The sequence below is a fragment of the Eleutherodactylus coqui genome, chromosome 8 (genome assembly GCF_035609145.1).
Source record: "Eleutherodactylus coqui strain aEleCoq1 chromosome 8, aEleCoq1.hap1, whole genome shotgun sequence".
Lineage (NCBI taxonomy): Eukaryota > Metazoa > Chordata > Amphibia > Anura > Eleutherodactylidae > Eleutherodactylus > Eleutherodactylus coqui.
The window spans coordinates 128,223,213-128,246,688 of record NC_089844.1 but is presented as its reverse complement, the minus strand read 5'-3'; the positions used below and the strand labels follow the sequence as shown (position 1 = coordinate 128,246,688).

Genomic DNA, 23,476 nt, shown 5'->3' with positions numbered 1-23,476 from the left:
CTGCCACAGCGGGAATGAAGGAAACTCCTGCCACAGCTGTGGCAGAAGTCCATGGTATTCTCCCTATGTTTTCAACAGGGCTAGCGCTTCTGCCGCTGGCCCCATTGAAAACACTAGCGTCTTTCTTGCGCTTGTTTCATGCACCTCGGCGGATTGGTAAGTGTTTCCCATTGTTTCAACAGGAAACATCCCACTCGCATGTATACGCATGGCATGAGAGGTGTTTAACTGTCCCTTTGAAAACAATGGGCGATGAGTTGAGGGACACGAAAAAAAAAGGACGTGAAGATTTTTTTACCTTGCAGAATTGCTTAAAGGTAAAACATTGCTGTTGTGTATAACCAGTTGTGTGTCTCACAATGCAGAAAGCTCGCATAAGTCACGCTCCTGTGAATGTAGCCTAAGGATGCCTTCACATGGGACAATCTGTCAGCTGCAGATGCCCAACAGGCAGTCCCAGCAATGACAGTTCCTGTACTTTTTCAGATTGTGTAAAAGGGCCATAATTCATTTAGTAACTAAGCCCCCGGTAAGTATAAGTCAGCTAGTATCTAGTTATTTCTGTCCATCAGAAAATTCCCAGAGTCCTTTTCTTCAGGTGGGTCATAAGACCTCATTATGATTATTTGGGATTAATCTGGCTTTGTGTTCTCTGCAGAAGTCACTTTGCCAGCTACTACATAGTCCTGCATGATGAAATTGCAAGGACTAACACACGGGCTCTTTCTGGAAGGGCGGTGGAGGCAGAAGCCCCTATAACAGTTAGGGCCCGTCTTTGTACAATCAACGATAATTGCTCAGTGTAAACACGGCCAACTATTGAATGACAAACGAGATTTGGGTCGCTTCTTGTTCGCTCATTTGGTTGTGAACAGCGATCATTTAGTCGGTCACATTCACTGATATAGTGCGAAGGAGCGAACTGCGTAATCGTTTGCTCGTGTGAACAATAAATCACTCCGTCTAAGAATACTCTTCAGGCCCTTTTACACGGGCCGACAGTCTTTTCAGTGACTGCAGCAGTACTGATGTCACCGCTAAGGTCATTAGCGCTCGTGCAGAGCATTCAAACTGAAAGTCCTGTCGGCGGCTCGCTCTGCGCTTCAACCTCCTATAGAAGCGCTGAAATAGGAGCTTTCACGCCGGACGAGGAGCCAGCGAGGTAACAAGATTTTCTGAAACAGACAGAAATAATCGTTACGTGTAAATGGGCCTTTACTGGTGATGGCTAAAGGAAATTATAAAAGGCACTACTAGCAGATGTTAATGAGTTAAAAGAGGGGGGGAAGCCAACCAGAACATGCCTACAAAAATAACGTATTACTTAAAAAAAAAAAAAAAAAAAAAAAAATTCCTTTTTTTGCCACATATATTTAGGTTAAAAAAAAAAATACACACATCACAAAAGTGTGTGCAGGAGCCCCAGAGGTCTACATTTAGACCTCATGTCCACGGGTGGGTCGGATTCTGTGCAAGGAATTTTGCAGTGGAATCCCACCCTGTCCGCGGCCGAAAACACTATTTTACCTGTTCCAGGTCTGTGCGGGTCTTCTGCGCCCCAGACAGATCTTTTTTTTGCACAGCGGATGTGTTCTGGCATGTCGGCACACATGCGCAGTAGAAGTTCTTTTTCAAACTCCTGCTTTCCCGCGGGATCTGTGGCACTTCTGCAGTGTCAGCTGTGGGTGTGCCACAGATCGATCAGCTTACATTGACTTCAATGGAAGCCATCAGTGCGGGATCCGCAGAAAAATGGAGCATGCTGCGATTTGTTTTCCGGCTCAAAAGGTCCACAAAACAAATTTGCATACTTAAATTATTTTGCAGGCACCCATCATTCCCTTGCGGGTTCTGCAAATCAAACCCGCCCGTGGACATGAGGCCTTAGTTGGTCTCATATGGTTGGATTGCTTTTGCAATGTCCGCAGAAATTTGCATGCATTAAAAGGTATGTAAAAATGGCAACACGCTGCATTCTGCCGCAGACTCCGTATGGACGGTCTCCATTCACTTCAACAGAGGCCTTCCAACCCACAGCCTATATGCAATTAACATCACGTAATGTCTGTAGGTACCGACAGCGAACCGCTATGGTCATCTGCAATATGGGAAAATCCAAGTACGCAGGGTCACTGCCACAATCCGCTGAGGGCCTCCTGCATGCTGAATCAGACCAGTTTGTATGAGCCCGGCCTTATTTGGATCCATAGGTTCCTGGGTCTCCAAGGTCCATCGACTCGCAGTTTCTAAATGAAGGGGTTGTCCAGATTAACAAGGCCTGTACTCCGCTCATTACAAAGGGTTGTACAGGGAGCATTATTGTGAAGATTCCTTATCCACTAAGCAAATAAATTGATTTCTGGATTACACGGAGAACACCAAACACCCTCCATAACCCGCCTGAGCACAAGGAGGCAAAAGAAGAAGTGCAGCCGCTACTCAATTGATTCCATTGTTTTCTCTCTTGATAAGGATGAACAATGTAACCATAGTGCAACAACAATTTACTGACAAGATGCGTTTCCTCAAAAGATGGCGTGAGGAGTACGGTCCATTATTAAATAAAGAAGTGGCCGTAGGAACATAGATATCCTCATTCACACACACTATGTATTCAAGTACAAGGGTCATGAAGTGCAGAAGTGAAAAACGCGGCAAGCATGCCTGAAAAGCTTCTATATAAAACCGCTAAATCTGTTTGTGTCCTGTACAAATCCACAGTTCTGGTCCAATTTGAGTGAAGTTTTGCATGAGCGTTCTTCAGCAGCAGGCGACGAATACTGGCAGAATTAAAAATCAGAAACCTCACCGACCTGCTCTGTCATTTTTGTTGCCAATAGCAACTCAACTTAATTTCTTATACTGCAGAGGTAAAATAAAAGCTGCGCTGTGATTGGTTGCCTATTATACTGCTAAGGTAAAATGAAAGCTGCACTGCGATTGGTTGCTAGAGCTCAGCTTTCACGGAGACATCGCTAGGACGGGTACGTCCCCAGACTCCCCCTTCCATCACCCCTAAGGAGCAAACGTGATGAGAGGTTCCCTTTAAGGGCACATGGAAACTAATTGATTCTGTAGTGAGGTCGCCATGATACTCTGCTCTGTATACTTGGAGGCCAACTCTGAGCTCTTCGAGTGCGATAGGACAGCACTCTGGTAGAAAGAGACAGCCCTGAGCACGACACTCGGAGCGCTCCCCGGACGTACTAAAACACTGTATAGCAAGTGAAGTGCTCCGAGAGAACCAAGAAATGCACCCGCTGGGCAGTGTTACGGAAGGCCAATGGACTCCATTACAATCAATGCGCTCCGTAGGGACCATTCAGTTTTGCCAATGAACAAACCTATTCCCAACAGACCATTTTTCTGTTTTGTATCATGAGAACAGAACCCTCGAGCAGAGATGTGAACAAAGCCTAAAACAATCATTCTGTAAGTATGACAAAAGGGACGTCTTATCTTTAGTTTCTGAGAAGTCAATTCCAACATTCCGGCCACACTTCCATACATGAATGTGCCCAGATACTGCTGCTTGGACCCATTGAAGTGAGTGGGCTGCAGTACCAGGGACAGCACCATGTACATAGTCACTGCTCTGTCTGCCAGAACACTCCAGCGGATGGCGCTTCAGCACCCACACACTCCTTCAATGGAGCAGCTGGACCCCAAAGATCATAACCAGAGGGTCTGTACTTAGTGTATTACTGGGCACTGCAGCCCTTTAATTCCAGGTCAGCTCAGGGGTAGCCCAACTGTTTGAAGTCAAACTATAAATGGGTTGTCCAGGACTGTCACTATTGATAACCTACAGTCACAGTAGGTCATCGCTAGTTGATGAGCTGGGGATGCTGGGCCGCTGTCAGTGCTGGAAGCGGATAATGCAATACGGGCAGCACTAACCTGCGTTGGTACTACAGGCACAGCCCCCATTAAATTCAATAGGAACGGTGCCTGCAGTACCAACCTAAGCCAATGCAATACGGACAGCACTATCTGCTTCTAGCACTGCCGGTGGCCTGGCAAACAGCTGATCAGCGGAGCCCTGCTGATCGTTTATTAACGACCGATCCTGAGGACAGGGTTAACAGTAGGACAAGTCCCAGACAACCCCTTTAACACTCCATTTTTGGCTTTCCATTTTTTTTGTTTCGTAATGCAATAACGGGATCTGTCCTATGATGCAAACGAACGGCACCCAACTGAACCTAACGACTAAGGGGGTCCGTTGGGCGTCAACCATACCCACCTGCATGCATCCCGGCAAAATAGCGCAAAGTACAGATGTGAGCAGGGCGATCGCACACACCAGTAACCCAAGGCTCAAGTTATGTCCATACAGCCTGGAGATAAGCAGATGTTAGATACATTTGGCGCCGCTCATCTACTATAGAAGCTGGATTTGATTTAGAGCAACACGTCGGTCCTGCGACATCACCAGCGAGATAGACGGCGATTACACCTCCGACATTACCGGCCCTTGTTACTATCCAACGGGCGGCTTAACGCCAGATGAAGTTGCGCCATAGTTGGTTCCGTATTCAGAACAGCCCACTGCAGTCTATGCGTGCGTAAAAAGGCGGCAGCGAATCTAAATTAGTGGTCGGGTTCGCTGCAGTGATGGGGGAAGGGTAGTTTCACAAGGGCGATCGTGGTACCGCCACGAGAAAATCATGTCAATATCGCAGTTTTGCTTATGAGATTTCGGAGCGCCAGACGCTGGGACGTTCCAACGTTAAAAAGGCATCGCAAAAAAAAAAACCACAGGTGATTGTTTTTTTTTTTTACATAACATCGCATAATTCAGCTTTTTTTGTTTTGCGCCATTTTTATCTCCCATGTATAACTGATCTCAGCATCCGGTCCTCTGTGGGCATACAGCCAGCGCACAGATGTAAATGCCCTGCCACACAGTGATAGGGCTCCTGCCCGCGGGCGTACGGCAATACAGCAGAATACGCCGTACCCGTCATTACATCTTGGTGCGTATGACACGCCAAAATGGGGCAATTGGCGGCACACACGCCACATCATGGAGTACGTGCTGCGGGCGGCGCAAACGAATTGCGCCCATACAGTTCAAAATTGCGTACGTCCGTGTGAATGACCCCCTAATGGAGGAAGAGCGAAAGGCGCAAACCTTCAGTGTCATTCCTGGACTCTCCAGCCGGAGGCACCAACACTTATCGCACCTGTATATACTATACACACCAGTACTGACGTCAGGCTGATGACGTAATGACCCCCCTGACAGGGCAGTGACGTAGTGATGGCCGCCGAGGCGCCCGCTCTTACCTGCACCTGTTCCAGGAAGTAGTGGCGCCGCCGCTCCTCGCCCCACAGCCAGCAGCAGCAGTCCGAGGAGGCCCAGGGCGTCCCGGCCGGCACGCAGCATGGCTCCCCTCGGCCCCGCAGCCGGCTACACACGGCGTCCTGCTCCCTGAGAGACGGAGTGGGGGGGTCTCAGCTGTGACCCGTAGGCTGACCCTCACACACCGACGCGTCCTCTTACTGCCTTCCGCCGCTGTCACCGAGCGTCCGCCGCTGCCTCCCCTCGGGCCTAGTCGTGAACGGAAGCCCCGGAGCTCTCATAGTTGACCAGGCCGCGGAGCGCAGATACCGCCGCAGTTTCCTAGGCAGCTTCACCACACAGCGGCCGCCATATTCCCCGACTTCGCCGCGGCCAAAGGCGGGAGCAAAAAACTCGTCTTCCGATTGGCAAATCTAGCGTCCAATTGGCAGGCAGAATCCTACAACACCGCAGCCAATCACGTCCGAGGGGCGGGGTCCGCCTGTCAAGGTGAGTGTGATGACGTCATGAGGCGAGCAGCCTTGAGCGTGGGACAGCGAGGACGGCGCTCGGGCTGGGAATAGAAGGGTTTATTGTATCTGGGCGGTGGCCGGTGCCGAGCAGCGGGGAGACGTTGTGTGCTGGACGGGACAAGTAACGCTGAAGCTGGAAATGGATGGAAATCGTTATTTAACCCCTTAATGACGCCCCCCTTTTTTTTTTCATTTTCGGTGTTTTCTTCCCCAAATCATAACTTGTATTTATTCATCCATGCAGATGTTTTTTTGCAGGACAAGCTGTATTTTTCCACTTTGATACTATGTAATGTACCATATAATATACAAAAAAACGTAAAAAAAATAAATTCTGTGGAATTTTTGGAATGAATGGGGAAAAAAAATTAAATTCCGCCATCTTTGGGGGGAGGAGTCTTGTTTCTACGGCGTACACACTGCAGAAAGAATGACATCATTTTATTTTATTGGTCAGTGCGATCATACCAAATGTAGTTTTGGTTTTTTTTCTTAAATTGTACTTATTCTAAAAATAAAATATCTTTGGGGAAAAAAATTATTTTCTGCCGACATAGCTTTTTGTATTTCTCCACTGACATCGTTGTGCGAGGGCTTGTTTTGTTGCGGGACGGCCTGTAGTTTCTATTGGTACCATTTTGGAGTACACACTTTTAGGCTGGATTCAGACGACTGTATAGCGGCTCGGTTTTCATGCCAAGGCGATATACGGTGTCCTCATCTGCAGGGGGGGAGGATGGAAGAGCCAGGAGCAGGAACTGAGCTCCCGCCCCCTCTCTGCCTCCTCTGCACTATTTGCAATGAAAGCAGGCGGGATGGGGGTGGGGCTAAGTGCCGCAAATTAGCCCCGCCCCATCCCGCCTCTCCCCATTGCAAATAGTGCAGAGGGGCGGAGAGGGGGCGGGAGCTCAGAGCACTGCTCTTGGCTCTTCCAGCCTCACCCCCTGCAGAGAGAGACTACGTATAAAGGGCTGGGCGTGAAAACCGAGCCGATATACGGTCGTCTGAATCCAGCCTTAATTACATTTTTTCTTGGAGACGGGGTGACAAAAAAAATGCAGTTCTGATATTGTTTATTGTTCTTTCTGACGACTTTCACTGTGCGGAGTAAATAATGCGTTACTTTGATAGATTGGATTTTTATGGACGCGACGATACCAAATATGCTATTTGTTTGTTTTTTTAAAATTTAGATTTAATTTTTTTTTTTTATTATAAATATGGGTAAAGGGTTTTTTAAAAAAACTTTTATTACCATTTATTTATCTAACAATTAATAAAAAAATTTTAAATAGATTTTTACAATTTTTTTTTTATCCCCATAGGGAACACAAACTAGTGATGCTTTGATCGCTCCTGCAGGATGATGTAATACCATAGTATTACATCATACTGTAATACCGTACTACATCATACCGCAATTTGACAGGCAATCTATCAAGCCACGCCAGAGGCATAGCTTCATAGGCAATCTGCAATGGCAGAGCGGGCCCACACGCCTCATTCACATGAGTGTGTATTTGCACCTACATACGCACGTGCAAAAACCGCATGTTTATTGGAACCATTGGTTCCCTATGATGTGTTCACATGTCCGTGTTTTACAGGCGTGCAAACGCGCACACCTGCAAAACATAGGACATGTGTGCATCAAGAATGTCCGTGCTGCGCGTAAATATTCCTGTCAGTGACAGTATTTAGTGACAAGGGGACTCCCTGCAGGGAGTAAAGAATCTCCTGTCACAGCTGTGGCAGAGGATCGTAAAGCTCTTTTATTGATTTCAATGGGACGCCGCTGCCAGCGACCCCATTGAAAGCAACCCCTGCAGTGATTTTCAAGGAAGGGCTTTAAAAATAAGCCCTCCCCTGAAAATAAACCCTAGCTTGTGTTAAAAATAAAAAAAACATATATGTTCTCTCTGCCGCTATCAGGGCTCAGGTACGTCTTCCCTGCCTTGTCCCTGGCACTGTAGTGAAGCTCTTTCAGCAAGCGGGGATTTTAAATCCCGGCCTCCTGAAAGGGCTGCGTCTGATTGGCTGAGCGCTCAGCCAATCACAGGCAGCGCTCAGCCATTCATTGAATGACAGCTGAGCGCTGCCTGTGATTGGTCACAGTGCTCAGCCAATCACAGGCAGCGCTCAGCCATTCAGTGAAAGACAGCTGTATGTTGCCTGTGATTGGTCACAGCGCTCAGCCAATCACAGCAGAGCTCTGTCATTCAACGAATGACAGAGTGCTGCCTGTGATTGGCTGAACGCTGTGACCAATCACAGGCAACGCTCAGCTGTCATCCAATGAATGGCTGAGCGCTGCCTGTGATTGGTCGAGCACTCAGCCAATCAGATGCAGCCCTTTCAGAAGGCGGAACATTTAAATCCCCACCTGCTGAAAGAACTTCATTTCAGTGCCGGGGACCAAGTGGCTAGATGCGGTTTATATTTAAAACCCTTCCCTGAAAATCATTGCAGGGGTTGCCGGCATCCCATTGCTTTCAGAGCCTTGTACACACGTGTCTTGACACATGCGTGGACGCGCGGGTTTGCACGCACGTATGTACGTGCAAATACACACTCGTGTGAATGAGGCCTAAGTTTGGAAAAGAATAAAGGCCGCAACAAGCACTGTCCATCACTAATCTGCCACTGTGTCCAGGGGCGTAACTATAGAGAATGCAGGGGATGCGGTTGCACCCGGGCCCAGGAGCCTTAGGGGGCCCATAAGGCCTCTCTTCTATATATAGGGAGCCCAGTACTATGAATAAACCATTATAGTTGGCGGCCCTGTTCCAGGTTTTGCATTGGGGCCCAGGAGCTTCAAGTTACGCCTCTGACTGTGTCCCTGCACTCCAGCAGGCACTTGCGCAATACAAGCGCTCGCATCATAGCAGCCATTTTTGAGAAGGGCACCTGCCTAAAACCAGTGAATTTACAGTGTAAAAGAAGTAAATAAAAGGACAATACAGCTCATTAGTCACAGCTAGAAGAACAAACCCGAAGGGACCAGTATTAAAAATAGCACTTCAGTGTGTTACCCAAAAGTTAAAAAAATAATATAAAATCTGCAAAGTGAACACACAAGACAAAAATAGAACAGGAAACAAAAAAGTGAGACCCTTTAGTAACAAAGACTTCCCTTCTGAGCCCGCCACGTGCCCGAGCAGCAGTTTACGAGCACATATGGAGCATTGCCACACTCAGGGAAAATTGCGTAACAAATTGTGGGGCGCGTTTTTCCTATATTCCTTGTGAAAATCAAAGACATTGAGCTACAACTATATGTTATCGAAAAACAAAATCTCATTTTCATGGCTCACTGCTAAAAAATTCTTTAAAACGCCATGCAGTCCTAATGCTCACTGTATACCTAGATAATTGCCTTGAGGGGTGTAGTTCGCAACGTTGCGGTCACTTCTTGGGGTCTCCACTGTACTGGTAGCTCAGGGGCTCTAAAAACGTGACACGGTGCCTGAAAACCATTCCAGTAAAGTACTCTCTAAAACCCAAATGGCGCACCTTGCATTCTGAGCCTCATGCCAAAACAGGAAAAATTGTGTTATAAATTGTAGGGGGCTTTTTCTCGTTGCGAAAATGAAAAATATGAGGCTAAAATTGCGTATTATTGGAAAAAGTGTAAATTTTCAGTTTCTCCTATTACCATACGGCATCGCTGTGCCAGAAGTCGCTGCTCATTCTCTGCTTCTTATTGATTTCTACGTGTTCTATTGAAGTCAGAGAGGCCGTAGAAATCTATCAAAGTGGTCAATAATGCAATAATAAGCAGGACCACAACCTAGATGAGAGATGGCAGTGCACCCTGGGGGAAAGGGCCAAGAGCCGGATGAAATCCTGGCTGCGGGCTAACTTTCTGAAAAATGGTCACAAACTAAGGGTATTTTTCTATCTCTGAAACTGCTCAATATTTTTAAGTAAAGCAAATCACAAAATGGGTCAATTTGAATAAAGGCAGTTTATTAAAGGCATTTATCCACATAGGAAAACTTCCCTAATCTCCTCCTATCCTTTGATCTTGTTTTCTCTCATATTCCAGTTAAAATTGAGAGCTGGTATATGTAAAGAAATCATACTACTCCTCCTGACTGTTCTCTACCCGGCTGTGAAGACAACTGGCTGCAGCATCTGTACGACTCCACTCCTGGACAGACACACCGGAGGTGGACAAAACACTCCGCAGACAGTCACTAGTAGCTTGAACACGGCACGGCGGACTCCTTTCTCCACTCACTCTCTAGGTAGGGGTCCTGGGATGGGGACACCAGGATACCTCTCCTCAGCCTCCATTCTTCACCACGTGAGGGTTGAAGGTACCCCCATGTGGCTGGCACTCTCTCTCTCAAGGAACCCAGAAGAACAGACAGCCAGAAAAGAAGCCCTTTGCACACCTCTTGCAAACACATATATAGGACAACATCACGTGACTAGACAATTAGTTACATTTTCCAGACATATCTCAGACATTCACAGACATTAACCTCTTACATGCTGCAGCTGTGCAATACACATAACGAGAGACAAGACAATTTGCACAGTGCATCCACACTGAAGACATCACATGTATGACTATTATGGAGGGGCAAATATATAGACTTCGGGCCACTACACAAGTTAATAAAAGAAAGCGGAAACATAGGTCCTGCCCTATCTTTCTTGCACATAGTACTAACTACATGCGAGAAAGACAGGGCAAGTCCTATCTTTTCTTGTGCCTACTATTAACTCACAAGAATTCCGATAGTAGAAATGAAACCATTGAAATCAATGGTTTCGTTTCGTCCTGTTATGCAGTCGTAAAAACTACTACTACTAGTCACTGTAGTTAAAACACGCCCATCTGTTTAAGCCCTCAGATGAACATAATGGCCACAGTCTGCAGAGTATAATTAGGATGGGTTTATAAGACCTGCGAGAAGAAGGTAGAGTCGTAGGTGGGGGCAGAACCTAACACTGCCCTATTTGTTCTCATCAGCTTGACAGGAAGGAAGAGAGTGGCGCTAAGCTCCGCCCCTGATGGCAGCCATGCCTCATGGCTCCACCCCTCTTAGGCGGGTCTCCTCAACCCATACTAGTTACATTCTAAGACAAATTTATTACAGGCTGCCCTCCGTGACCATTTTTCTACACTACCTCTTTACAATGGATTGCTAGCGGACATCATTATGGCTACGGGGGAAGGTCACCTATTCTATATTCTGGTGAGGATGGGTTTGGTGACCTATTCATTCTTGAAGTAGAAATAAGCAACCCATCCAGCATTAACCAGCTTCTTCTGCCCCGTAGTCTTTGAAGTAGACAATAGAGTTCTTAGACAAGCATTGTTCACCCTCCGGGACCTGCAGGAAGATCTATGAAATGAGCCAGACCGCATTCACTTGTGCGGAGTCCATCGTTTAATCTTTTCCTGATCATGAATTTTATATTTGAGTACACTGGCCATGAACCTTAGTCATCCCGTTTCCATGACAATCTGACAGAAGCATTTATATTTAGAGCCTCCAACCTTACATAAAAGCATCTGTAAGCTCTGCAAAATTAAATGCTGGCGAAGCCTTTATAGCAGAGCTGAGTTACCAAAAAACGAGCATTTAAAGAGACAATTTTAATTTCATTGCAATTCAAGAATTTTTGTAGGGAACGTCCTTATAAATCATCGCTAGCGCTAGTGACCCTCTACCCTCACACCTCCTCCGATCCCTCTCCCCAGTGGTCACCTCCCATCTCACCGCTATATTCAACCTCTCTCTGACCGCTGGCATTTTTCTCTCTTCTTTCAAACACGCCATCATATCCCGACTACTAAAGAAACCAACTCTTGACTCAATTAATGCTGTCAACTACCGACCCATCTCAAATCTCCCCTTCATCTTCAAACTATTAGAAAGCCTGGTTTACTCCCGTCTTATACGCTATCTATCAGAAAACTCTCTTCTTGACTCCCTACAGTCCGGCTTCCGCCCCCTACACTCAACAGAAACTGCCCTTACAAACGTGTCAAACGACCTGCTGACAGCCAAATCGAGAGGCGATTACTCCCTACTGATCCTCTTCGGCCTCTCTGTAGCATTTGACACTGTCAAAATCCCCGCCTCCTGAAGCACTGCCTCTGATTGGTCACAGCACTCAGCCAATCAGAGGCAGCTTTTTCAGGAGGCGGGGATTTTGAATCCCTGGCCAGAAGAGAAGCAGAAGAAGAGTGCTGGGACCTGCAAGAGGACATGCCAGAGATGACAGCGCTAGTAATGTATTCTTTTTTATTTTATTTTTTTCTACAGTTAATCCTTGTCCTAGAGAGTCCCCTGGATCGTGGTCCTAACCCATTGATTTCAGTGGGGCTGGCGCTGCTGCCGCCAGCCCCATTGGAGACAATGGGCGAGATTGCAAAAAGAATGGACATACTGCAAGCGTTAAAACATCGCAATTGTGCATGGAGCAATTGGAAGCCATTAGTTTCATAATTTTGCGATTTCTTGCAGCCTTGGGGTGCTGGGAAATCGTGGGATTCCCTCGCCACTGTAAAGCCACTGATATCACATCTCCTAAACCAAACCCCTCTGTTCTCCACCTGATAACATGCTCCCTGACCTACTGACTGCAATCCCTGCTAGCCACCATCAACTGCTTCTTGCAGTCACACCGATTCAGCCACCACACGGCTTAATGTCTGACCATTGTTTATGTGTATAGCATCCCTCACTCTCCACCTCGCCATACCGTGCACATCTCCAGCCCCTTTACCTTCTGTAGCACCCCATTATCTGTAGTATGTAAGCTCGTTAGAGCAGGATCCTCACCCCTACTGTCTCCATTAACTGATTACTACGTGTAACCATGGTTTTTGTATTTTTGTACTTTTGTCTTTCTGTATCCCCCTGTTTTTGTAAGTGCTGTGGAATATGTTAGTGCTATATAAATAAAGATTATTATTAACAGTCTGTAAAAATGTGAAAAATATGCACTATTATTGGACTCGTATCACTATCTGATCCACTTCCATGGGTAGCAACAAACAGCTGTCTGCTGTGCCGCTCTTCGCAGTAAGAAAAAATGGTGTTCCAGTATATATCACACCAACGCAGACCATAAAGACAGTCTTTCATTGGGTCAATGGGGTCCACGGCTACATTTGGCTTATTTACTGGGGACTTTAAATTTTATATTAGGATATTGTATAATTAGCAATTTTGTAATTTAGAGTTATAACCAAAAAATGTACCGTTTACAGACAGGAGAAATCCAGTATTGGAAGAAGTCCTATATCTCCAGCCCTGCCCTGGGGGTAATGTAGCTTGAGTAAAATAAATGTACCAGTGCTTAAAAGAAGACATGTCTGTAAAATATCTCAGTATGGAAATCAGGAGCTTGAGCGATCTCCCTAACGCAAGCTACAGATGCTGCAGTAGGCTTACTGTTAGTTCCCTCTTTCTGTGTGCACATGTATAGTCCTTGACAGAAGTCAGCCTCACTTACAGTCCGAAGTGCGGGGCATGTAATGCTCGGAGTTAAATAATCAGGCACATGCGCTAATACGCTCTCTGCTATGGAGTATATTAGCGCATGAACCAGTATTTTATTTTTTGCTATTCAAACTCTACGTTATTGCGCATGAGTTGGAAAAAACAGTAGGAAGATAGGTCTTGCCCTATCTTTCTCGCACGTAGAAAAACTATGTGCAAGAAAGATAGGGCAGGTCCTATCTTTTCTTGCACGTAGTATTAATGCACGAGACACCTGCCCGTGAAAATAAAAACATTAAAATCAATGGTTTTGTTATGTCCCAGGACAAAAACACGCCCATCGGTTTAAGCCTTTAGGCCTCATGTCCACGGGGAAAATCAGGCCCGCTACAGATTCTCCATGGAGAATCCGTAGCGGGTTCCTCCTGCCCCGCGGACATGAGGGCTGAAAATAACAATTACTCACCTCTCCGCACCCTCCGGATCTTCCCTTCTTCGCGGCTTGATCTTCTCTCCGTCACGTCCGGATCTTCTTTCTTCGGCCCGGCGGATGTGCACGGCACGCCGGCTGCATGCCGCACGCATGCGCCGGCCAGAAGAAAAAAGATCCAGCCGCGACGGAGAGAAGATCAAGCCGCGAAGAAGGGAAGAACCGGAGCAGGTGAGTATATTCTTATTTTAGGTCTCCCGCGGATCCGGATGGCTTCCATAGGCTTCAATAGAAGCCTGCAGGAGACCCGCACCTAAATGGAGCATTTCATGCTCCATATTTTTTCTAATTGACTTTTATTGACCATCCGCGGGTATTTATCTACCCGCTGGTGGTCAATGCATCCCTATGGGGTGCGGATCCGCATGCGGGTGATCCGCTGCGGATTTTAATTATTATTTTGTCCGTGGACATGAGGCCTTAGTCTGTTGCTTTTTCTAAGCCTGGGAACACTTATTTCCAAGTTGACTCTCTCCTCTTCCTATCACTGGTGTGGCACTCCGCCCGCATCAGGCCGTTGTGTTCCTGCTCCTCCCCAGTCTCAGGCAGCACAGACTCCAGCTTCCTCAATCTATCCTCCTGTGCGCATATTAGCCTTTTACATCCCACCTCTTCTCGAGCCAACCTAAACAACCAATCACCATGAATCAGCCAAACCAAATAACCAATCACCGTGAATCAGCTAACTCAAGTAACCAATCACCGCGAATCAGCCAATCCAAATAACCAATCACCGTGAATGAGTAAATCCAAACAACCAATCAGGTTGCGAATGGTGTGGAAGGAGGTTGTAAAAGGCTAATATGCCTCCTGCGCAGCAAAAATGGTCCTTTTTATGGCAGAGCATCAACCAATCATCAAATGTCCAGTGAGCATGCTCAGTTGCATTGCACCAAATTTTGGCACGATTTTTGGCTCATCTTTTTCCATGATGTCTCTATGGCCACAGCTTACATTAGTGTGGGACCTTATAACACCACCAGAAGATGGATCTAAGAAGAGACTGTCAGAGTGGAGGTAAGTATGAACCCCCCCCCCCCCAAAAACGGGGATAGAGTCAGCAAAGCTGTAGCTACAGGGCTATGGAGCCAACCCTGCTGACTTCACATCATGACAGGTCCTCTTTAAAATGGCAATGCTGTAGTAAAAAAGACATGGATGCACACCCACATATAAAGTATTGATCTAGCAATATTTATACATATGGGGTTCTTTGTTATGCTTTGACCAAATTGTGTAAGCCTACTAGCCACTTCATGGCAACCTCTTTTTTAGTACCGTGTTTCCCCGAAAATAAGACAGTGTCTTATATTAATTTTTGTTCAAAAAGGTTTAACTTTTTTACATGTATAGCTGCCTTGACAGTATTTAAATTGACTTTTTTAATTAATTGTTAGCAGGGCTTAATTTTGGAGTAGGGCTTATATTTCAAGCATCCTCAAAAAGCCTGAAAAATCATTTTGCATCCTCCAAAATTCTGGAAAATTATGCTATGTCTTATTTTTAGGGTATGTCTTATTTTCAGGGAAACAGGATAGGTCTCTATTCTCTTTAAAATGCTTTTGAGTGGGTAGATTGGTACAGAGCCAGATTGTCGCATATTCCCGTATGGACTAATTGGTGGGTATGAGTATACATCATATTAGATAGCTGTATAGTTCAGATCCAGTATTAGAGACCGGTATCCGTTCAATCTAAGTGATTGCACAAATTCAATTGTTCCTATTTTTTTGCAGCTCAGGTCTGTACTCCCAGCAATTCTAATGTATTATTAGCATGTTATGTTCTCTAATGACTTGGGCATGGCCTATAATTTTAAGCTTCCTTGCCGTAATCCTCTTCCTTCTTGTTAACCCCCTCAGGATGGGATACTCTGTGTCATTAACTCACGAGCAGCTGCATTATTTTTCATCATCCATGTTTGCTGATGCTAAGCTCTATCCTGTCTGCGTGACTTGGCAGGAAGATGTGATTCGGCTTACGTGTACTTAGTGAATCTGGCGTGCTGTATGGCTTTTATTGCCGTCGGAAGCTGCAAATGGAGTGTATAATCCTTCAAGAACAGAAGCATTTTGTCAAAAATTTAACTATATACATACATTGAAGACCCTTGTGCTAGTTAACCGGAGAACCATCTCCACTGTGGGTCTCAGCTCTGCAGAATCGCTGGCATCCATTGGAAGCAATGTAATGTAATTGACTGGAATGGACAACCTGCAATGCCGCAATTTTCTGAAAGGGGCGTTGTAGGGAAATTAGGCATTTGTTTGGTGGTTTCCAATACCAATTGATGTGATCGCACTTCCTTATGATCAGCTTGACTGATGGAAGCCAAAGGTGTCCAAATAGGTTAAATGGGGAAGATCTATCCTTGCAAGCAATTTCTTTTTTTATTACTCCAGTGTATACAAAATGAAAAATTAAAGGGGTTTTACTAGAATAACAAGTTATCCCCCAACCACACGATAGGGGATGACTTGCTAATCGGTGGGGGTCTCACCGCTAAGACCTCCACCGATCTGGAGAACGGGACTCACATTCTCCTATCATTGTGGGGGTTGCTTCTTCCCCAGAAGTGATGTCATTCTGAATGGAGTGCTGGCCGAGCAGGCGCAGTCAGTGCTCCATTCATTTCAATGGGAGTGACAGAAAAAGGAGAACTGGTAAAAAAAATAACAGAAAAACTTTCCTATGTGGACCAGCACGGTTAGGGCTTATTTACATAAGCGTATATCGGCCGGCGTTTTCATGGACGGCCAATATACGCTTCCATCTGAGCAGTTCCCCCTTCCCTTCCTCTCACCGGCTCTCCGCTTGCAGGCAAGGACACCATATATCAGCTCGGCGTGAAAACCGAGCCGATATACGGTCGTCTAAATAAGCCCTTGGGGAACCCAGTGATACCTTGCAATCACACTGCGGGGTGCAGGTGGGTGACCCACCCCTTGCCTGTCATCTGCTTAAATGCTGCAGTTGCTATTGATTCTGGTATGAAATAGATTAAACTGCAGGGCTCTGAAATTTCTCCACATCTGGCTGTTAGAGCAGGGGCCTGACTGTCAGCTGAACCACCGCCTTAAAAAGATGTATTCGAAGGTTAAAAGTTCATTAGTGAGGCCAGTAAAAAGGTGTATTGGCGATAACTAAGGGCTTAAACAAATTTGCATATTAAAGTATTTTATGATTTTGGGTCTACAGCCCCTCTGCAGATGTACAGTATGTGTTTGCAGCGGACTACAAATAAATCTGCAGCCTTAGGGCTTATTCAGACGACCGTATATTGGCCACGTATTCACGCCGGCCGATATACGGCGTCCCGCTCTGCAGGGGGAGGAGGCTGGAAGATCTGGGAGCAGTGCTCTGAGCTCCCGCCCCCTCTCCGCCAACTCTCCACCCCCTCTCCACCCCTCTGCACTATTTGCAATGAGGGGAGGCAGACTGGGGGCGAAGCTAATTCCCGTAACTTAGCCCCGCCCCCTCTCATTGGAAATTGTGCAGAGGGAGTGGAGAGGAGGCAGAGAGGGGGCGGGAGCTCAGAGCACTCCTCCCGGCTCTTCCAGCCTCCTCCCCCTGCAGAGAGAGACACCGTATTTCGGCCGGCGTGAAAACCCGGACGATATGTGGTTGTCTGAATAAGCCCTTATCCTGCAGTCATATTGCCATCCATCTGTCCTTTACTTCATGCTGAGCTACCAAATATGTTAGTAGGGCCTCTTTTACATGGGCGACGCAATATCGCCGCCAGAAAGTCACAGTGATATGGTCTGTGCGATATTGCTGCACTTTCTCACAACGATATCGCGATTATGTGTCGCTACAAATTTGCGCAATTTTGTAGTGCTCTTTTGCCTACATTTTTTTTGGGAGGGGTCTTGAAATGTAAGCCCTACACCTTAAATAATCCCTAGTTGCATAAACAAATTAAATACATCACCTTACAGCCACTGTTCACTCCGCCGCATCTTCTCTGCAGGTCCCCAGCACTTACTTGTAGTTTTCTCAACAAAAAGGAAGGCTTCATAGGGAAACATGGGGTACAAAACATTGCAAATCGCGGTAATATTTAGCAATCCCCATTTTTTTTCTCTCGCAATGTCACAGGCTACAAAACATCTGTAATGTGAAGGAACCCATAGGAAAGCATGGGCTCTACATACATGCGATTTGTAGCGCTGTCGCATTGCAAGACAATTGCGCACTTTTCTCGCCCTTTTAAAGCCGGCCTAAGAGTAAGGGCAGATGAAAGATAGTATGATTGTAGAATCAGACTACACATGATTTGTTTGTAGTCTGTTACTATGGAGACAGTAAGTTATAGTGGACACAAAATGATAGATTGGTGGTTTAGAATTAACAAGCTTGCTCATTGGAAAATACAAACTAGGTAGTGATGGTGGATTTTCCCACTTTACAACCATACTTTCCTAAAAAGATGCTTTTATTGACTATACCAATCAGTAGATCTGAAAACCAATGATCCAGGAATAAGATTAATCTGGTTGATACTTTTAACTTCAGTTCCTGCGCTACGTGTTGTTTCCTGACACGGACAGGTCATCTTGTGATGTAATAAATGGGGGATCTGTCTATGTGTCCAATTGATGTGACATTCAACAAACTGGTCAGCCACAGAAAAGTTTAGTCCATTCACATGTGACCCTGAGCACATAACATATAGTAGGTTTTAAACCCTGATCATAGGAAATAATGATTAAACGGCACTCCAGGAGCAGCAGGTGGCAGAAGCCGTGTGGGTATTAGGCAAGGAGAGTGGGACACATGTAGAGCAGCGATCAAGGCAGAGCCCAGACGGTATCAGCGTTCACCTGATCTGCCCTGTCTAGACAGCACAGCATTAGTGAGGGAGAGCAATAGCTAAGAGCCTGAGTCAGTGGGGCGGTCAGAAATGGCGTTAGCAGTCAGCTCAAAAGCCAAATCTTGTCTGACAATCACATGATCAATATCTGCCATTCCTCTTAATTTATAAATCTGTATCTGCACAATTTATGAAATTGCTGGATGTAATAAATCTGCATTACAAACATAAAATATATATATGGCATTTATTTTCCAATGATAGCATAAGAATTGGTGTTGAAGCCTAAACTCTAAAACAACTATAAAAAGTTATAGCTTCTAGTTTGGTTAATGACAATTTTCCTATTCATTGTAGTTACAATCACAGGGGTCCAGGAAGCAGGGATTCTGGCAGTCGTATACAACGTCCTCACAGTAGTTCCACCGAATTGCAAATATAAGAGGTCTACAAAGTTTTAAAACACAACTGTGCTGATTACTGGGGGTTCTACCAGCAGAATAACCTGCGATCAATTTATTTTTGGGAGTCCTTTCTAACAAAAAGATTGTAAAAAGTGAACATCCCCTTTAATCCATTTTTGGAACAATTGGAATATACTTAAAGGGACCTTGTCACCGTGTCCCCGTTGCCCAAACAACAGGGACAGGCATGTCTATTGCCCTCATGTATGTGTTATTCTGAAGTGCCATGGCATTTTACAACCAACTCACTTTGAAGTTTGACTTGGAGCTGTGAGTCACAGAGCCGGCCTTTCCACGCCCGCAGCATGTTGACTGACAATTCTCTTGCTATACAAACAAGGAGAGGGGTGAGGCCGATGTGGCCCACCTCTGTCCCAAATCAAATGTCAAAGTGTGTTTATTCTGAATTGCTGTTGTGTTTTAGAATAACTCATACATGTGGGCAATAGCCATAAATGTTATGGGTTTAGGCTGCAGCATGAACCTGGTGACAGGTTCCCTTTAACTGGTGTACACCATTGTCTGAGTACTTAGCAGAGATCAGAGAACTCTACTGGGACCCGAAGAGCATGCTCTATAAAGATGTAGATGTCATTCTCCAATCATTTAAGAAAAAGTGAGAGTAACAAACTACATGTACGGAAAAATATGAAAAACTAACTTCATGTACAGAAGAGAAAAAAACGTGAACATACGTGTGGACAAGAAGAAAAAAGAGTCACAGCAGCACTCCAAGGGTTCAGCCACACCGCTGGTGCAAGGCACTATGCAATAGCCTAGTTAGGGTCCCGACTCCCCGGGTCCACCGTTGGTCATCAATGCAGAAATGAAGAACCAGGCAGCATTCATTAAAATCCTCTTCTTTATTGAAACATGAGGAAGCAAGCAGCCACGTATCGACCCTGTGCTCGGGTCTTTATCAGGACCACGCCTGATGTATGTGGGCTCTTTAGTAGCAACGTATGCCCCCCGCCTACCCCATGCTTAGCTTGACAAGAATAGACAGTGCTTACCTACAGTAGATCACTGTGGTCCTACAGTAGGCCCACGGAACAGTTGGTCTGATACAAAGGGTGCCTGACCAACTTATACGTGTGGTGCACCATGCAGGCTTACAACCTATTCATGATGCCACATACGATTCAACCCAGTGCACCACACGTATCCGTTGGTCTGGCACCATTTGAATTCTTTATCTATGTGCAAGTATAATATTAAGCAGCCACTACCCTCCAGTATGTGGTAGTTGTGAGAGTGGCTACCCATCAGTACTTTGTACCTATGCAATGCATCTACTATTGCACAGCCCATGGATTTAAATTTGAATTGTGAAATGCTTAATTTCCCCTGTGGTGGCGCTGCAGGGAAGTTGAAAACTACAGGCAAGTTTCCCCACAGTAGGTAAGTATGACAGGTAAAAAGTACAGGCACAGGCAGAGGCGTTACTTAAAGCTCCTGGGCCTCAATGCAAAATGTGTAGCTGGCCCCTAATTATAATGTTTTATTAATAGTACTGGGCTACCTATATAGAGAAAAGAGGCCTTATGGGCCCCCTAAAGCTCCTGGGCCCGTGTGCAACCGCATCCCCTGCATCCTCTATAGTTACGCCCCTGGGCACACCGCCAAGACCAGCGGCTTCCTCAAACCATGGGGCTTTGAAAGTTCCAAGTGAAGTGTGCATTGCAATTCTCCTGAAAAGTAGTGGGATGAGCAGCCATCAGCATTAAACACTCCAGTAGTTCTGTGTGATTCTCAGCCCCATCAGGTGAGCAGTAACCGTTCCCACCACAAAGTAGCTGTGGCCCTTCTGTGATTGCCCCAACAAGTCATGCCCTTCCGGAATAACCAAGCCCTCTCTATGGTCACCCACAGCATAATTTTGGTCCCTCTGTTGACCCCTATAGGCGTCATTCCCTGAAACAACGTTGCATTCGCATCCCACTCAGCTCTTCCTCTTTCTTCGGCGTTCCTCCTCCACATCTTCTTCTTTCACACCACAGTGCAATGAAGTGCAGAAAACAAGAGGAGAAGTAGGGCCGGGAATGCATGAAGCGCTACTATGTTGAGTCTGCGCAGGAAATGACATTTTGAATAGCCGGAGTAACAGAGGGCCCCACCTCCAACAATGGACCGCAACATCTGCCTAACCTGGTTGGGTGCTGACGCTAGCTCTGCCCCTTTATATCCCCTAAATCTGTGAATTATTCACCATTTGACACAAGAGGATATCTCAATAACCTATAGCAGCTTTCCCCCCTTTTTTTAAGTAGAAGTCCTCTTTAATTGACAGTATTTCATACAGTGTCAGTAGTTCTTGAAGTATCTTTGACCCTGGATTGAACTTGAAATTTTCATTTTTTTTCATGATCCTCCATTGTAGAAATGAACTCACCACAGTTTCTTATCTGCAATTCTTCATTTACTTGTTAACTCAGCACATTTATTACAGTCTCTAAAAGCTAATAGGCTTTCTTTGAGGAGGAAGTATGTGAATTTTACAGCTTGTTCACCTCATTTATCTGGAGCACAGGTTACAATGACTATATTGCTGAGGAGCACGGTTGCATAAATCCTGCACACCAGGTAGTCGAGATCTACATTTTTGTATAACTCAATTCTTGTCTTGAAAATCCACAATCAAATGTATTTTATCAAGCCTTGCAGTAGGGGAGAACTGTATGGGCCTCAACAAACTACGATCCTGTGTCAGATAAATGGAAACGGTCTCAGTATGCCAAAAATATGATTGGGCAAAGTCTACATCACATGTATTTTGTGCCGTGAACCTTTCCCTGCTGGATCACAATTACAAGTTCTAGCATTTAATATGAAAGAAAAATTTAATGCGGCTAGAAAGGGTTCATTAAAGGAGTTGTGCCACCATTAAAAGTGCAGTTTGATTTGGGGGGTTGACTGCTGGGATTCCCACCGATCCCAAGAATGCACTATTTTATTTTTGGATGAACTGGACTTCTGTTCTTGAACTCTTTCCCACCTCCCTTTTTTCGGTAGTTCCCATAGCCTCACATAGGAGTCTATGGGCCTGGCCTCCGTAGTCTGTCCGGAAGATAGTTCCAGGACTATCCTTTCGGGATGGCCATTTTTACGCACCGCAAAAACGGCCATCTGAACTAAGGCATTGGAAACCAAGGCCTCAGATGGTTAGCGTATATCGGCTGGCCATGAAAACAGGGGCCGATATATGCTCATGTGAATGAAGCCTTAGCTTGGGTTCAGGGAACATTTCAGTCTGCGATCAGCCTTTCTATCCTAGGGTTCCATTCGAAGAGACGAAGATGGTATTCACATGGAACAAACAATGAGCTATTGACTTTAATTAGGCAAATGGAGAGCAAAGGTTCAAACTTTACTCTCTCTTTATCATGCTATCTGTCCGTATTCATCATTTTTGGAAGGCACAATAGCGTTCTCAACTTCTACTATTGTGTCCTCCAAAAAAAGACAAAAACATGCATATTAACCGTGGCTTTTGTCCCAATGACTTATCAGACAGGAGTAATAGTGGTTCAGTGAAGGTAGGTGGAGAAAGTTATTTAACCCCTTAACGACGGCCCCATCGGGAAACTACTTCCTCAGAAAGTGGGCCTTAATCCTAGAGGACGTAGTTTTATGCATCCTCTTTGGATTGATGCCCACTGGCCTGAGGACGTGACAGCTCCATGCTGTCGGTGCCCGCAGGTAGCCGACAGCATGGAGCTGTCATCCCAGGATGCGGGCAGTCCCCCCCGGAATTGCGATCGGCGCTATAAAATGAATAGCGCCGATCGCAAAAAAGTAAATAAAACAGTGAAAAAAAGTAGTAATTCAGCTGCTATGATGGATCGGATCCATCACGGCAGCTGAAAATACTCACACGGCTTGTCGGCGGTGTCCCCCGGAGATCTCGTCCTCCCGGACCCGCCGGCGACCTTCTGCGCATGCGCGCCTGACGATGACGTCACGCGCACGCGCAGAAGCCCGGGTGTCCCCGGCAAATTTAAAATCTCCTGGCTCCCGGCTCCTGAAGGTAGCCGGGAACCAGGAGGTGTTACCGGGGACCACTGTGAGCGGTCCCCGGGCCCGCGATCACCGCTATCCATTGCGATAGCGGTGATCGCGAAAAAGTTTAAAAAGTAAAACAAAAGTAAAGTTTCACCTCCCCTCATGGATCGGATCCATGAGGGGAGATGAAGATACTCACCCCCGGTCCTCTGCGATGTCCCGATGTCCCGGGACCCGAAATCCCCGTCTGCGCATGCGCGCCCGATGATTGACATCGGGCGCGTGCACAGAGGGGCTCGAGCCCCGGGAAATTCAAAATTGCTCTGCTCCTGGCTGCCATGTGTAGCCAAGAGCAGAGGGATGTCACCAGGGACATGATCACTGTCATCCAATGGATGACAGTGATCATGTAAAG

At 46.0% G+C, this 23,476-nt stretch overlaps 1 protein-coding gene across 1 annotated transcript in view; it reads right to left on the bottom strand.

Annotated features, from left to right (window-relative positions):
- Positions 1 to 5,698, bottom strand: part of LMTK2 (lemur tyrosine kinase 2) — a 94,282-nt gene extending 88,584 nt beyond the window's left edge. The window contains exon 1 of the mRNA XM_066576388.1: positions 5,293 to 5,698. Coding sequence (XP_066432485.1) covers positions 5,293 to 5,392 — 100 coding nt within the window. The 5' untranslated portion in view covers positions 5,393 to 5,698. The remainder of the gene's footprint in view (positions 1 to 5,292) is intronic.
- Between the last annotated feature and the right edge of the window lie 17,778 nt (positions 5,699 to 23,476).